The sequence below is a fragment of the Spermophilus citellus genome, assembly GCF_964194105.1.
Source record: "Spermophilus citellus genome assembly, chromosome: 4".
Lineage (NCBI taxonomy): Eukaryota > Metazoa > Chordata > Mammalia > Rodentia > Sciuridae > Spermophilus > Spermophilus citellus.
Window position 1 is genome coordinate 150,922,392 of NC_138185.1, and position 16,715 is coordinate 150,939,106.

The window sequence follows — 16,715 nt, forward strand, 5'->3', positions numbered from 1 at the left end:
TCCAAATTTCCTGTTACTCCTTTTCCGTTAAAAACTGTACTGGAGAGTAGGTCCACTTGGTGTCTTTAAAGAGGTTTTTAGTCACCCACTAACCCACTAATGGCTTACACACACGTAACTACATACATTTTTATATAAAAATAATGTATGTTCCGGTATTTGTTTTTATACCCACATCACTCTTATAACATCATTACTACCCAGCAGATTCCTTGGCTGGATCCATGTGTCCACCTCCTGGGCCCCACTATATGGTACCTAATGTTTATTCAAAAATGAACATGTGAGGAGAGGCGTGAATTGGGAGAAGTCTGCAGACAACCTTTAGCAAATACTGGTCAAACCATTTACACACATTTGTTTCCTACAATGACCTTTTAGTCAGCTCTCTTCGATTCTGTCCGGAGGGTCCGGGCCTTCGGTCCAGCCAGACCGCGTCCCACACCCAAAATGCTTGGAGTCGAGAGTGGGGATCCAGAATCTGCCCTCAAGTCAAAGTCAACAAGTGGCAATTTCCATGAGGCTACCTTGAATATCGCCGACTACAGGCGATGCTCTGAGTCCTTGGGAGGTTGGAAAATTCGGAAGCTTTCCCGCGGCCCACTAAGAGAAAGCGGCAGCCCGCGGCCGGCGCCTAGGCGCAGTCCCGCCGGCGCCCAGCAGGGGGCGAACGCGGCCCAGTCAAGGGGCGGGGGCGGTGCGCTCGGCGCTTCCTGTTCCGGCGCCAGGAGGAGCCGCGCGTTGCTGCCGCTGCTGCCTCTGCTGTTGCTGCTGGTGCTGCCTCCGCTGCCGTCAGTCAGGCTCCGCCTGGTTCTTCATCGTCCATTTCCCTCTAAACCATCGCCACTGCTACATCCTGCTGCGGGCTCGGATCTTGCCAGGTGAGGCTGCTTCGGCGCTCGTGAGGGTTGCGGAGGGGGCTGGGAGCTGCGATTGCGCGGCTGGCGGGCGCGGCAACCGGGAGACGGGCGCGGTAACCGAGGTGCCTTGAGTCATCTCCACTGCTTGGGCCGTGAGCATCCTGGGGAGATGGAGCCAAGCGTTCTGTTCCCCTCCCCTCGCGCCACGGTCCCCTCCCCCCGCCGCCCCCAGGGAGAAGGCGTCGGGGAACGCTGACGTCGCGCTCTGTGGGCTTCTCGGCGCTTGACGTCAGGCCTGGCTGGGGGCGGGGCGGAGCGGGAGCTGGACGACCCGACCCCCTCCCCCCTTCCCGGGCGGCGCGACCCGCTCCGTGGCCGGTTCGCTCCGGTTGATCCCGGACTCCCTTTGTTCGCTTGGCCCTTCAGGGCTTCTGGCCCTGTGCCCCTTTGCCATGACCCCCACCACCCCATTCATTAATTTCTGATGAAAAGGGAGAGAAAGGCCAGAATCGATTCTTACAAGAGTCTCTGAGCTTATGATCAACCGCTCAACTAGAGTTGCTCACAGATGCATTAGATCCTTCCCCTGACAAACTACAAGTGCAAAGTTCTGTTAACATTCGTTTTAGGATTTAGAAGCACGTATTATGCATGGTCGCCTGTAAATGCCTGAACCGTTTTTTCTTTTTACCTTGAAAACGACGTGCTTTTAATAGATGATACTTGTAATGTCGAAGCATCAAATCAAATTGAACCAAAAAAATATTACAGCCTTACTACTGGAGAAATGCTTGTACACCTGAAGGTTGTAAAGGCCTGTGTTGAAACCGAATCCTTATTATGGGCATAGTCCTCAGAAGTTTTTCATAAGTTCTTTGTTCAATAGTACTCTTTGGGCAGGAATAATAGAAATATTTCTAGTTATTGGTGTCTTTGAGCCTCCTATGCAAAACTTAACTTGCTTTAGAAACTTATGAGTTGTATATGTTGGAATATTAGTTTTCTTTCCAGAAGGAATGGTAAATGCCTATCTCCAGTCTGCCAGTATATTTTGGGATCCAAAAATTCTTATAATTTTATATTTTAGAAAGACTGGTCTATATAAATGAGGTAACACCCCCAGCAGAATCGGGGTAGCACCCCATAATCTAACATTAATATTTATGCAGGGTCTGGGACCGCACCTCAGTGGCAGAGTGTTTGCCTGGCATGTGCAGAGTCCTAGATTCTATCCTGGGCTCTGAAAATAGATTGTACAGCAGTGGGTGTGAATATTCAATCTAAGTGGGAATTAGTAAAACCTATGAATAGCTTCAAGTCAGATTTTGCCATCAAATAAGTTTTGTGCCAAACTTGGGAAAATTATTTTCAAATGTTTCTGGATTGAGAACAGCAGATAAAGGTTTATGGAAGACAGAAGTTGTAAAAGCTAGTGTTAGTTGAGATTTTGTTCTATACCAGGTAGAGATTTGTTAATTTATTTTATATAAATCACATAGAAAAATCTGTGAGATGAATGCTATTCCTGTCTCCCTTTACCTTTGAAATTGGGAAAGTTGTACTTGGCCAGAGTCCAGCCAACTCGGGAAGAGCAGGCAATGTACTCTTCTAATTTTATGCTATATTGTTCATATACAAAGGAAGACAAGAGAATTTGATATTTGTTTTCTACCCACTATTTTCCAAGCATGATTTTAGAACTTGATCCAAGAGTCCCATTTAGTCTCCATATAATTTTATTGGTTCATTTTATATTGATGAAGAAACAAGTCCATTCAGGTAAACTGACTTTTAAGTGAAATGATTCAAACACTTGTCTAAGAATTTTCTCCTTTTTTTGCTTTCTATAGTCTAGTTAAACTGCAGAAACACCACTTCTCAGGAATATTCATACCATAGTACTAATTTTCCCACAGTCCAACAGTGCCTATCACATATTTTCCAGAAAGTAACTAAATAAATGTAAATGGTATTACTGGGAATTTTAAGTGCTCAAAACTTTTTCATCACAATTTCTTGAATTATCCAGTGTAAAAAATGGAATATAATTTCATAAATTTGCTAATAAAAAATTAGCACATATTCTAATTCAAATTTTGTTTTCAATACAATACTCACAGTCTTGCCCATGCTAAACAAATGAACACAAAAATTCTGATTTACCTTAGCTCCTTTTTTTTAAGTACTGGGAATTGAACCCTGGAGTGTCCTGCCATTGAGCTATATCCCCAGCCCTTTTTTGATTTTGAGAGACAGGTGTTGCTTAGTTGCAGTGCTGGCCTTGAACTTGTGATCTTTTTGCGTTAGCCTCTGGAGTGTCTGGGATTATAGTCATGTGCCAACACACTTGGTTTAGCTTCTCTGAATAAATATTGTATGGCACTTTATATAAATAATTATTTTTTAATTATCTGTGAGGTAGCTAGGTTAAGTCATTTAGGAATTCTGTGTTTTATAGATAAGAAAATGATCTCTTGTTTGAAAATTTGCGTTTGTTAAAAGGATTGATATCCAGGTCTCCTAGTATATTTATCACTCCATCACAATTTGATTTTTTGAATTATTACTCGTCCGATGTTGCTAGGAATTCAGCTTTCTTAACTTCTGATAATTAAATTGTCATTCCCTCTAAAGGCCTTAGGTGTCAGTGAAATGTTTTTATTTTTCTAGTGTATGTTAAAGACATTTTGTACTCTGTTTGAAATTACTATTCTTGCTGCTCAGAAATTAAGTGTTTTTCAGGTAATGGGTAGATTGTGTCATAAAGTTGTAATGGAAATTGTTAAAAGTAATAGCTTTAAATTAGACCAAAAAGGAAGAATGAAAACATTTATTGATTATAAGCGCTTTTTTTTTTTTTTACAAATTCAAGTTTACACTTGCCTCATTTTAATAATTATTGTAGTTCAACTCTTTTAGAATAGCTGTTTAGAAAATTGAGATGTTTTTACATTCTGTAAATTTACTGATGTCCCAACTCTTTTTTTCAGTCTATTTTTACATGAAAATATAGCCTAAAAAGCAAATTGGAATGCTTCCAGTTAACATGAACAATGTTTATTTTAAACATGGAGAGCAGGTCTATTTACTAAGGCAGTGAGGAAGAACAGGAAGTGACCTATTCCTAATTCCTTTGGTCAGGGCTTCATTATTTCAACACTTGATTTAAAAACTTTAAAGCCAGAGTTGTGTATTAGTTTGAGTTTGTTATATAATTTTATATTTATGAAATTCTTTAACTAGTCAATTGAATATCATGTTTTTCAAAAACTAAGAGTGAAGGAAAAATTCTGAAAACCTGACCAACAAGACCATATGAAATTGAATGGGTCACTTTCGTAAGATTCTTTGCTCCAGAATTAATGTGAGTCTTTTGGGAGGAAGGTATACTGGTGATTGAACTCAGAGGCACTTAATCACTGATCCCTTTTTTGAATTTTATTTAGAGACAGGGTCTCATTGAATTTTGCTTAGCATCTTGCTTTTGCTGAAGGTGGCTTTGAACTCTCCATCCTCCTGCTTCAGCCTCCTGAGCCATAGGGATTAAAGGCATGAGCCACCACATCCAGCAATGTGAATCTTGATGTAGAACTATTTTCTGTATTTGAACAGTATGCCAGTCTTATAGACTTCAAACATATCGTACATTGACAGTTTCATCTAACATTGATCCTTATGAGTATTATTGTGTAATGTGATTTTAGTGGAACACAGACCTTCATGTTTAAATGAATGGATAATTATGTTTGCAATACATTCAAGGTGTGGTTTTGATATTTTGAATAAAAAGCAAGGAGATTATTCCTCATGATAAATTATAATTAAAAATAAAACCCTTAAGAATGCAAGATGGCTCAATACTAATAAGTATTCATGTGCTTAAAATAGGAATAAATAAGTATAGTAACAGGCATAAATAAAATCTCACTGTAATTTTTTAAAATCTCAAACTAAAAATGAAACTCATACTTAATCATTTCCAGGAGAGTTGGGAACAAGATCACTGTGTTCCTGTCATCATTTGACATTTCATTGTTTAAATCCTGAGGCAAAAGAGAAAAGAGCCGTAAATATTGGAAAGAGAATATAAAATTATAATCTGGAAACCCCAAAGAATCAACTGAAAAATATTTAGGAATAAGATAATTCAGTGATGTCACTGCTTATGAAAATAATATACTAAAATTTTAAAAGCCTTTCCCATTTATATAATTAACCAATTAGAAAATATAATGGAGGAGAGCCTATTTACAACCACAAAAAAAGGGCTTGCAGAAATCTCTTTTGTAAGAAATATGTAAGAGATATGATCAAGAAAACGAACTACACCAGGTTAGCTGGCACATGCATGTAGTCCCAGCTAATGGAGGCTGAGACAGGTGAGCACACTAGTTCAGGACCAGCCTGGACAACATAGGAAGACCCTGTCTCAAAGAGAAAAGAAAAAATGGTATATTTTGAAAGAAAGCCACATTTTGTTCTCAAATAAGGTTTGACATTTTAAATATCTCATATGTCCCTTTGATTAATCTGTAAATTTAATGCATTTCCAATGAGAATTTCTTTAATTTTTTACAAAATAACATGGAAAAAATAAACATGAGAATATTCAGGAACACCTGGGAAAAACAGTAGGGTAGCTGACACTAAAATTTGTTTTAAAAATGCTAAGTACGGGGCTGGGGTTGTGGCTCAGTGGTGGAGTGCTCGCCTTGCACATGTGAGGCCCTGGGTTCAATCCTTTTGCGCTGCATTACAAATTAATTAATTAAAGGTTTAAAAAAATGCTAAGTACAAATCAGTAGAAAATAATAGAGTCCACCAGATCTGCAGGGAAGTGATTGAGGATCTGTAGCCTGCTTGAGGCTCTGAGGTCAGATTGTATGTGGGGTTGAACCCTTGCTCTACTTGTCATTAGCTCTAAGACTTTAAAGAAAGTAACTTGCTAAGTTTCCTTTTCTCCAGCTGTAAACTGGGGATGACAATTGAATTTGCATTAGAGAAGTAGAGACCTTGAGCATTCAATGATAATCATTCCACAAATAATAGTTGTAGCAGCAATGAAGTCTTGAAGGTAGTTTAATTGCTTGATAAACCTAGGTTATTTGGTAATAATTTCTTGGAAGAATTTAAATTTTTAAACAATTTAAACCATAAACATATAATTTTCTTTTTAATCTTGGAGTGGAGAAGGCCTTCATACATATATCACAAAATCCAGAAGTCATACATAGGGAAAAAATTAAAATTTTTATACCAAAAAATATCATTTAAGGGATCTATAGTTGAAAAGATCTAAGTAGGAAAAAAAAGTCTCATAAATGACAGCTGATTTCTTAGTATCTTACAAAGCAGAGGGGAGAGGAGAATGATGGTACTACTAAGTAGAGAAATTCTCAAAGGCACAAAGAGAACCTGCTATCTTATTCTATTCATACAATGTTAAAGAACAAGCAAAAGTAACTCAAAAGTGATGATAGGGAACAGGTGATTGGGAAAAGAACACGAATAAATTTCCTGAAGTGATAGAAAACATTCTATATCTTATTTGGATTGGTTACAGGGAATATACAATGGTTAGGTCTTGTTAACCTGAATACTGAAGATCATTGTATTTTATTGAGTGTTAATTATATTTCAGTTCTAAAATGGTGGGGCTATAGCTCAGTGGTGGAATTCTTGCCTAGAAGCCCCGGATTCAATCCCTAGCACTGCAAAAAGGTTTTAAAAATTTAAAAACTGCTAAATGTGGTCCAAGATGGCAGTAAATTCACAGAAAAAGAAATGTAAATTAGGTATTAAAAAGTTATTCTTACAGGGCATTGTGGCACTCACCTATAATCCTAGCTGCCCCGCAGGCTGAGGCAGGATGATTGCAAGTTCAGAGCTAGCCTCAGCAACTTAGCAAGACCCTGTCTCAAACACAATAAAAAGGGCTGGGGATGTGGCTTGATGGTTAAGTGCCCCTGGGTTCAAGCTCTAGTACCAAAAAAAGTTATTCTACCTTCCACTTATGTAAATTAAAATGTGATGCCAATTTTTAATCTGTTATGGTTTTAAATGATTTCTAGCCAGGTGTGGTGTTAATCCAAGGGATTCAGGAGGCTGAGGCAGGAGGATCACAAGTTCAGTGCCAGCCTCAGCAAAGTAGTGAGACCCTGTCAAAAAATAAAAAGGACTGGGAAAGTTCTAGTGGAATAACCCTGAGTTTAATCCCCAGTACCACACAAAATGAAATAAAATGACATAAAAGTTTAATAATATCCAGGGAAAAAAGGGTGACAATGTAAATTGATGTGTGTTTCTCAAATAGTTAGCAGTAGATTCTATGAATTCCACTCATGGTACTTTTTCACACATGAGCAGAGTTAAGTATTCAGAGATGTTCACTACACCATTGTTACAACCTAAACTGCCACAGAAATCAGAACTTTAAAGTGTGGATCAGGCTGGGCTTTGTGGTATGTGCTTGTTGTCCCAGCTACTTGGGAGGCAGACCTGGAGGGCTGCTTGGGTCTGAGAGTTGGAGGAGAACAGCCTGGGCAACGCAGGGAAACTACTTTGCTATATAGTCATTATTACATGGTGTGTAGCCATTAAAAGGGATAAAGTTGATAGAGCTATATGAACTTCTGTCGAAAAATTTTCCTATAAAGAAAAACACAAAATAAAATGATAATTCCCTTTAAGTAAAAATAATACATTTATAAAATTTCCATTGTTTATAAAAGAAATAATAAATACTGATTTTGAAATTTTCTTTCTTTCTTTAGGAAAATGTCTGATGAATTTTCGGTAAGTTGATGTTTATCCTTGATGAGTTATTTTTGGTTCTTAAGGAAAACATGGTCCTGTCTAAAAAGATGTTTTTTGTGATGCTTGGATTTTTTGGCATGTGATTTTAATAGGTCATTTACCTTTATTTACATAGATAACTGCATGTTTCAAAATGTATCCAGAAGTGTTTGTGAATCTCTAAATGAAGTTTTTGTGTTGCTTCTCTTGCTCTCTTTCACACTTTATAGTAGTGATAATCCCAACATTTACTGAAACTTATTTTATAGCAGGCGCTATGTTTATTCTATTACATATAGTATCTTAAGTTAACTGTACCTCAAGTTAACTGTTTTTGAAAATGAGAAATTTATGGGAGTTCATAACCCACTTGAATCAAATGTATGAAATATGATATGTCAAGAGCTTTGTAATGTTTTGAACAACTAATAATTTAAAAAAGTAAAAAAAAATGAGAAATCTCATCAGTTGTATTTAGAGAAGTTGAGCTTCTGAAAAAAATTGCACTGATAATCAAGGTAACACCTCAAGTTTTATATTAAATACATATTAGCTTTTGAAGATGCTATTGAGGTTTGTAATCCCTCACTCTGATGGTTTACTAATCTATTTGAGTTTATAATCATGTTGACTTTTCCTGGATAAGACAAATAAGACATGTCTGTTTTGTATTCCAGTTGGCAGATGCACTACCTGAACACTCCCCTGCCAAAACCCCTGCTGTGAGCAATACCAAACCTGGTCAACCTCCTCAAGGCTGGCCAGGTTCCAACCCTTGGAATAACCCAAGTGCTCCACCTTCTGTGCCATCTGGACTCCCACCAAGTGCAACACCCTCCACTGTGCCTTTTGGACCAGCACCAACAGGAATGTATCCCTCTGTGCCTCCCACCGGACCACCTCCAGGACCCCCAGCACCCTTTCCTCCTTCTGGACCATCATGTCCCCCACCTGGTGGTCCTTATCCAGCCCCATCTGTGCCAGGCCCTGGCCCCACAGGGCCCTATCCTACACCAAATATGCCCTTTCCAGAGCTACCTAGACCATATGGTGCACCCACAGATCCATCTGCAGCTGGTCCTTTAGGTCCATGGGGATCCATGTCTTCTGGACCTTGGGCACCAGGAATGGGAGGGCAGTATCCTACTCCTAATATGCCATATCCATCTCCAGGGCCATATCCCACTCCTCCTCCTCCCCAGGCACCAGGGGCAGCACCACCTGTTCCATGGGGCACTGTGCCACCAGGAGCCTGGGGACCACCAGCACCATATCCTGCCCCTGCAGGATCATATCCCACACCAGGACTCTATCCTACTCCCAATAATCCTTTTCAAGTGCCTTCAGGACCATCTGGTGCTCCGCCAATGCCTGGTGGCCCCCATGTGAGTGTTCAATTTGTTACTTCACATGCACTAATAGTTACATAAGCACAACTGAAAGATTGCTTCTTCCCAGTTCTGGATGGAAGATTATAGAGTCTTTGAAATCTTTTTTAAGGTTTTCAAATACATAAAATGAGTAAATTTGAAAATTTAGATACAGCATTTAAAAAGATAAGAGCAAAAGTATTCCGGGTACTAATAATAGAAAAAATTTCCCAAAGATCTCTAAAGGTTTTATAACAGTGAATAATGTTCTCAACAGCATCCTTTGGTAGACTCTTGAGATGCATTTAATTGGACTGTTTTGTTGTGGGTTTTTTTATGTCTCTCAGTATTATTTTTATAGCATCACACTAAAGCATAGTTTAATAAAAGCAGTTTCTTCCTATCTGACTTGATATGGAGAGTTTTTGAGAACTTAAGACAATGAGTATGTTGCTCATCTTTCAGGCAACTCCCCCTAGTGCTTTTCAGCCAAAGTTTTGTTCAATTCTAGTAGCGTTGAGCTTGAGATTATACTGCTATTCCTGATTGTGAGTTAAATGTAATTTTTCTTGCTTTACTGTCAAGTCAGACTAGAATAGGGCTGATATTTTAGTTGAGGAGTCTATTAGGTATATGACTGAAAAAAAAAAAAAAAGTACGAAATATCTCCCACAAGATAAGCCAAGTGAGTATCCAGAGTCAAGATTCTCCTTACAGGAAGGGAAAAGAAAAAAGATTTGTTAATCCACAAGATAAACTAACCAGAACTCCAGCTAATAAATGCCCATCTCGGCTGTATCTGCTATATATATATTCTCTAAAAATCTTTTTTTTTTTTTTTTTTTTTTTGCTAGCTGTATGCCAGAGTAAATGAGTTGACTTGCTGTTTGGGTTTATTAAACAATACATTTATTTTAAGCCACAGCAAGGAGTTAAAAACTCCATTTATAAAATCTAGAAGTTGACTTTTTCTTTTTTCTATTGCAGTCTTACCATTAAGTTAACAGTGGATGAAGAGATGGCGCTTTGCTTTTTGAAGTACATATATATGCAAATGAACGCATATATAAAAATTGCTGGTTTCACTATTCTTAGAGGGCATTCATGAAAGAACAACTCTTGCACCTCTCAGAAGATATCTGCCTCTTGGATGTGTAGTACAAAACATAGAAGATAAAAACATAAAAGTAAATCATTCAGGTGTGATTTTATTTGGTTTTCATGGGGGGAAAATGATTAAATTGAATAGCTCTTTGATACAATTTGTTTGAATTATGAAACTACACATTTAAAAATCTGAGATGATATGGATTATTGTTAAAATATTTTGCCAATGAAGTTGCAGATTTTAAGTATTTTTCTATAATCACTCCCCTCCCCCAAATAAACTTCAAAAACAATCACATTATAATTTAAACAAATGATGCCTCTGAACATTTTGAGCTGCTCTCCTATGTGATAAATAAACCTGGTCCTCTTATGGTTTTATTTTGGATACACCTTTTTTTAAACTAATTACTATCAGATGTTCATTATCCAGCCAGTGTTCATTCTTATTCTCGGATTTTTAGTAAAAAACTTAGATTTGTTTTATTTTTGCCATATGAATTATATAGCTCAGCTCTAAAATCTGCCATTTATGAAAAATTAGTCTTATTTTGCAGTGCCAGGAAAAGAACCTAGGGCCTCACACATGCTAGATTGCCACTAAGCTACACCCATAGCCCTAACTTTTTTCTTTTTAATCCATTCAGAGATGTATAAATCATTCTTGGAGAACGGATATCTGTTTGTATTACTTTAGAATGGATTATAAGATATGCATATTGCTTTGGGAAGAGCTCAAGGAAAAAAATGTTTTGTTTTAAACCTCAAACTAGATAAACCCTAGAAATTGCTTCATTTCCACGAAACCAGAGGTTTATTTTCTGCCCAGACCATTCCCTGAAGTCACCCTCCACCCCCCAGTTCTTTAGAGGGAACACATCTTTTGATGACTCCCTTATATAGAAGACTAGTACACAATGTGGGGTTTGTTATCAGAACATACAGAATATATAGCAGTTATGTTTAGAGAACTTTATAAGTCATACAGACATGACTGTTCTCTTTGTACAAGTGTGAATCAAAAATGTTTCTGTCTTTCAGAGTCTGGTTAAGCTATGTCATTGTCTCCTGCATAGTTTCCTGAATCTGTAAAGTATTTATGGCTGTTAAGTTCTGTATTTGTTGACAGGCAGATAAGTGGAATTGAGTACCATCTTTGAAAACATTATCTTCTACAGTGAAAATAATAAATTGTAGCTCTTTGCAACTGAGTTTAAAGCAGTGTGACTATGTTGTTAAATATTGAGTATTGTTTATAACTACCAAAACAGCTTTGGTTGCTTTTTGGCACCTTGCCTTTAAATCAGTCTTAGATTTGGGGTAGATCTGATCTTATTTATCACTAATGATTTGAAAATTTGAATGTATCCATTGGGTTACTAAAATGTGTTGTGGATTTCTCAGATAATTATAGAAAACATTTATGCTGGAGCTGTTTTTTCTTTGAAATAAAATATTCAGTAGTTTATTTCTCCAGTAATTAAAATGTCAAGAATGCCTAGTGCTGCCAGTTTAATGATTTGATAGCTACCTCCTTTTAAGAAAAGAATATGGTCACCTTTGAGAGGAACATCAGCATTTAAACGTCCCTTATTTTAAGCAGGTGATAGATTCAAGCTTTCAGAATTGGCAAAGGTAGAAACTAATTTATTTAAGTATCTTCAGACTGGGAGAGGCTCTTAGCTCTTACATAGTGGCAAAAGTATTCTTTTGTTGTTATTCTTTCAGTTCTTTTTAAGAACAGATAGTAACTATATCTACCGTACTCTAAGGACTCTAGTCAAAGTAGTCTCCAGTCTGCAAAACAGGTAACTTTATGTATCATAGTTTAAATTTATCAGTCAGTATTAAGCTGTCATTTAACTGGAAGGATAAGATAGGAAAATGAGAAAGCAAAGATACCTCTATTTATAGTTATTGTGACTGTTCTAAATTGAGATAACTCTAGCTTTAGATGAAATGTTTAACGTAACACCACTAAAAGAGGTAGCAAGTGTGGAGATCTATAATTGTGGAGTCCATTTATTATGGGAAAAAATATTTTACTAAACAATTTGAAGGGCTATAAGGCCAAGATTTGAAATTATTACTCCTAAAAGTATTTGCCAGTGACCCAGACTGCCATTTTAACTTTTTTTTCCCCAAGAACCTTACGACTGGTACTTGTATCTTTGTAGAGCTCATTTCTCTAATTGTCTAGGGTTTGCAGTGGGGATGTCTCAATTCTTGCGGGTACTCTGGGCCAAAAGATATTAGGTTTAGGGTGGAAATAAGAAAAGCAAAAGTTTCAGTAAACAGATGAGGAAAAGCATATGGGAAGGGTTTTACTCTTTGTAGGGGAATAATGCTTTTCAAACAAGTTATGCCAAGTGTGAAGGCACGTAACTATAACCCCAGTGACTCAGGAGGCTGGGGCAGGAGCATCACAAGTTTGAAGCCAGCCTCAGCAACTTAAACCCTATCTCAAAAAGGGCTGGGGATGTAGCTCAATGGTCAAGGACCCTGGGTTCAATCCTCAGTACCAAAAATAAATAAAACAAGTCAGGCTAGGCTGAGGTTGGTTTATGGAAGGACATTGCCAAGCATATTTGGTCTTAAGGGATACACACTATCAAATATGCTTACATTTAGGCTTCAAACAAGAATTTCTAAATAAATTTGATAAAAATAATTACAATATGTTCAGAAACAATGGTGTTCTGGAGTTGGAATCTTTTTCAAGTTTTAAAATGCCAAACCCACAAATAATGAAATATGGAAACCTAGACTGTAGATCCTCATTCACAGAGTTGTTAAAAATTCAGTGCTCCTTAAAGGAGGACTTCATCCAGGCATGATGTCACATTCCTGTAGTAGGAGAATCACAAGTTCAAAGCCAACCTAAGCAATTTAGTTAGATCCTGTCTCAAAACATAAAAGGGGCAGGGGATATGGCTCAGTGGTTAAGTGCCCCTGGATTCAGTCCCCAGTACCTAAATAATAAATAAAGGACGACTTACAAATACTTGGACTTGTCCAGGTCTTACCTGCCTCCTTTTCATGCTTTTGAAGATGCTATTTACAGCTCTGATTTATTGTGTAAAGTAATATATTGGTTATTCAGGAATAAACGTTTTTTAATTAACCAAGGACCATCTTTCTTATTTCTCCATTTTGCTATTGTTTGTTTTCAGTAGAGAATAATAGTTCAGAAAAGAAAAGGGCCTGAGTCACAACTACAATGAAATATTTTCTAGAAATCATTTGCCCATGATATATATTACCTCAAAAATAATTAATTAGGCCTGCCTTTTGACCTCAAATATACAGTTTTTAAACTTGGTATAGGTGAAAATAGCTCTACTTAAAGTTTCCATTAAAAGACTGGTTTGCATATTAGTCCTTGCCTGCACTTCTAAACAGTTAGTACCACTGTCTTCCTCACCCCGAGTGAGGTAGAACCAGCTTCATGAAATGCCAGGTTATAAATTCCAGAAGTTAAGCACAGACTTTCAAGTATTACCATTAATTTGAAAAGCATAAGGCTAAACTCAGAAGAATCATTAATAAAATGCTTAGAAAATGATGGGCATTTTTCAAGGGAAGACTATAATCTTAGTAAAGCAATATTATCAAAAGACACTGTTCTTTCTATTTTCAGAATTCTGTCAAGGGAAACACTGCCAATAAAATAATCAGTATTAAAATGCCATGCAGACTTCTGGCTATAGAAAACATGTGAGGTCTGTGTTCATTCAATAATCACATATTGTGATCAGGTGCTATGCCAGAGGTCGGAGAAAGCAAATCCCTATCCTTGAGGGGCTCCTAGTCTAGGGATGACTTTACATAATTCATTAGTACTCCTATTATTAGTTACCCATTATAAGAGTATTTTAGAAGAGCTGCTAGTAGAAATTACAAACCAGTTTTGGAGCATTTTAAAGGGCGGTGTGTGATGCCCTTTTTTTCTTTCTTTTTTTTTTAAAGTAAGAAAATATGTTTCAAGAAGTTAGTGTTGATCATTGCAGCTATTCAAGTGTACAAAGTAATAGGATGTTTTTCCCTCTCACACTACTCCTGGTTAAAGGTACTTTGCCCATCATTGATAAGCAGGTACAGATTTGTTGCCATTAAGCAAACTCGATTTATGTGTGCTCTACAAAGGTTTTTTGTAATTTCTTAAAATTGTGATTTTTCTTCATTGACTTAATGACAAACAATGTATGTAATTGTCTATGCATTTTAAGTTAAACTGCCTAAAATGTGATTTAAGACATATACATTTGTTTGTATTATGAACTGTAAGCAATCTGAGATGTTAGGTTTTATCACCTGCTGCTGTATCTGTAAACAAAGAAATGTTGCTTTAAGAAGTAATTATAATTAGGAATAGGCTATGGATGTAATACTTGATATTTTTTAAGATAAACTTGTTTGCTTTTGTGTATTATACCTGAAAGCTTTTTTTAAAAAATGTATTTTCATGGTTTTGCAGTTTTCCCATGTATTTATTCTCCAGGCCCAATTCTGGGCTTCCCTGAAAAGTCTTGAGTCTAACTGCATATTTATTGTCAAAGAAAACAAGGCTTTTAAATGCCTGTGTGTGTGACCTGCGTTCACTTAGGAATTTAGATTGTCTGTTTTGGAAAGAGCCCTTCCTCCAAAAACCCCTTTTAGAAACAGTGTCCATATAACAGTACCTTTCCTCCCTTTGAGGCTTGGCTGTTCTTTGTAACCAGATTATCTGTGCAAAGTCGTGACCCTCCCACTCTGCCCCAGTTGCCACTACCCTGCTTGCTGTTAAAAACAAGAGCTACTATGGCTACAACTTCTGCACGTTTAGTAAAGGTCATATTAAGCCTGGAATAATTGGCCATTTCCCACAAGAGTTTCTTGGAACTCCAGTGTGAGGATTAACAAATAATTTGTAGTCCATTCTACTATTAGCAGAGATTTCTTTTCTTTTTACCTTGTAACTGAACAAAAAGGCTATCCTGTATGACCTGACCCAGGCAGGTCCATTTTTACTACCATATAATACTCCTAGTATCAGGCCTCTTGCAACATGTCTAAATTAGAATTGAATCCCATTAGCTACCTATTTCAAAAAAGACATGCAATAGAATTCTAGTGCCAGAATAGAATTAGGGCTGTCCCATGGAGTTTATTCCTGTGGCATTTAAACCTTTTCCCTCATTTGGACAAATTCAGTAATCTCTTTTCACACTTGGAGAGCTCTGGGGTTCCAGAACCGAGGAGAATACCAAATGAGTAAAGCTTAGTCTCTCCCCCTGCATTTGCTAGAACAATTCCACTTTTATGTATTTTACTCACTGATAAATTGTTTGGAGTGGAAGTAAAATCAAAAACTGCTATTGAAGATGACCATGGCTCCTAGTTGAGGTTTGCTTAAATAATTTATAGTCACAGGTTCCCAAGTATAGTAGAATCTGAGGCCATCTTGGATTCTAAGCCATACTTAAGTGTTAGTGACACACAAGAAAAAAATTTTTTAATTTAAGCTCTTTCTATGGTGGTTTTATGTCAGACCTCATTTTATTTAATGGTTATTTTTATAGTAATTTTAAAATAGCCTCTTTAGAGATAAGAAACCAACTTTAAAAGAGGCAAAGTAAATTCCCAATGTCATATCATGTAATATGACATTAGGAATAATAGAGCAGCCTCCTTGTCATTGAGAACATGTCCACTACATTAATATTATGCTCAGGCATGCAGTACCTATTTGTGCAGTTCCTGGGTCAGTCTAGACCCTTCCCTTTTCTCTTCCACAAGACATCCTGACTTGTTTCTTGTCCTCTTATAAGGTACCACTGAGCAGGTATCAAAGCTGTGGGAAAACTTCTCCAAGGTAATGCTGGTTAACTTTCTAGATGAGGAAGCTAAAATCAATTGAGCTTCATAAATTGTCCTACTTCTCAACTGGCTTCATATCCTGGAAGCTATGGATAACTCCTCTGTAGGCTATTTGTACTACTGTTCATGTTGCTCAACGCCCTAGGACAAATACCTACCAGTTTACACACACTATCCCGTTTAAGCCTCACAACAAAAGAGCAAGTACAATTCTTATCCTCATTTTATAGGTGATGTATCCAAGAGGTTGTAGAGATCACATAGTTCCTGTGTGGAATTGGGATTAAAGTCCTGGATGTGACTTTTATCAAAGCTTTTTCCCTAACAGGAGGAAACTATTCCTGAGAACAGTTTCCCATATAATGTGCCTTAGTGTGATGCTTCCAAAACTGTACCCAGAAAGTCAGATCCATAACATTGAAGGTTATATATAGCACACCTTCCATGTATTTTGTCTCAAGTTTTATTGGCTATTCACTGAAAAAAAAAAAAGCTGGTGTTTGAAATGCACAGTGAATAATCACAATTCTTAAAAGCACCAATTTAGTACTTTAAAAAATGTATTTTTATAAAAGAAAATAATGTTCCAAGGTGTAGCAGTTAGGAGATTTAAGATACAGATGTGAGAATTTTAAAAGGTAGCAAATGGTCAAACCACTAGCTCCCATAAGTAGGCAGTCACTGGAGACATGAGCATCCAGCTGTGGTAAAGACTAGACCATGG

The 16,715-nt window shown here is 37.3% G+C and overlaps 1 protein-coding gene across 1 annotated transcript; it reads left to right on the forward strand.

Annotated features, from left to right (window-relative positions):
• The first annotated feature begins 302 nt into the window (after window positions 1-302).
• On the forward strand, window positions 303-14,602 carry MAPK1IP1L (mitogen-activated protein kinase 1 interacting protein 1 like). Its single transcript, XM_081291243.1, has 4 exons — window positions 303-881; window positions 7,634-7,655; window positions 8,333-9,040; window positions 10,013-14,602. The coding sequence occupies exons 1-4, from the start codon at window positions 451-453 to the stop codon at window positions 10,022-10,024; spliced, it is 1,173 nt and encodes a 390-aa protein (XP_081147369.1). The 5' UTR covers window positions 303-450; the 3' UTR covers window positions 10,025-14,602.
• Window positions 14,603-16,715: the final 2,113 nt, after the last annotated feature.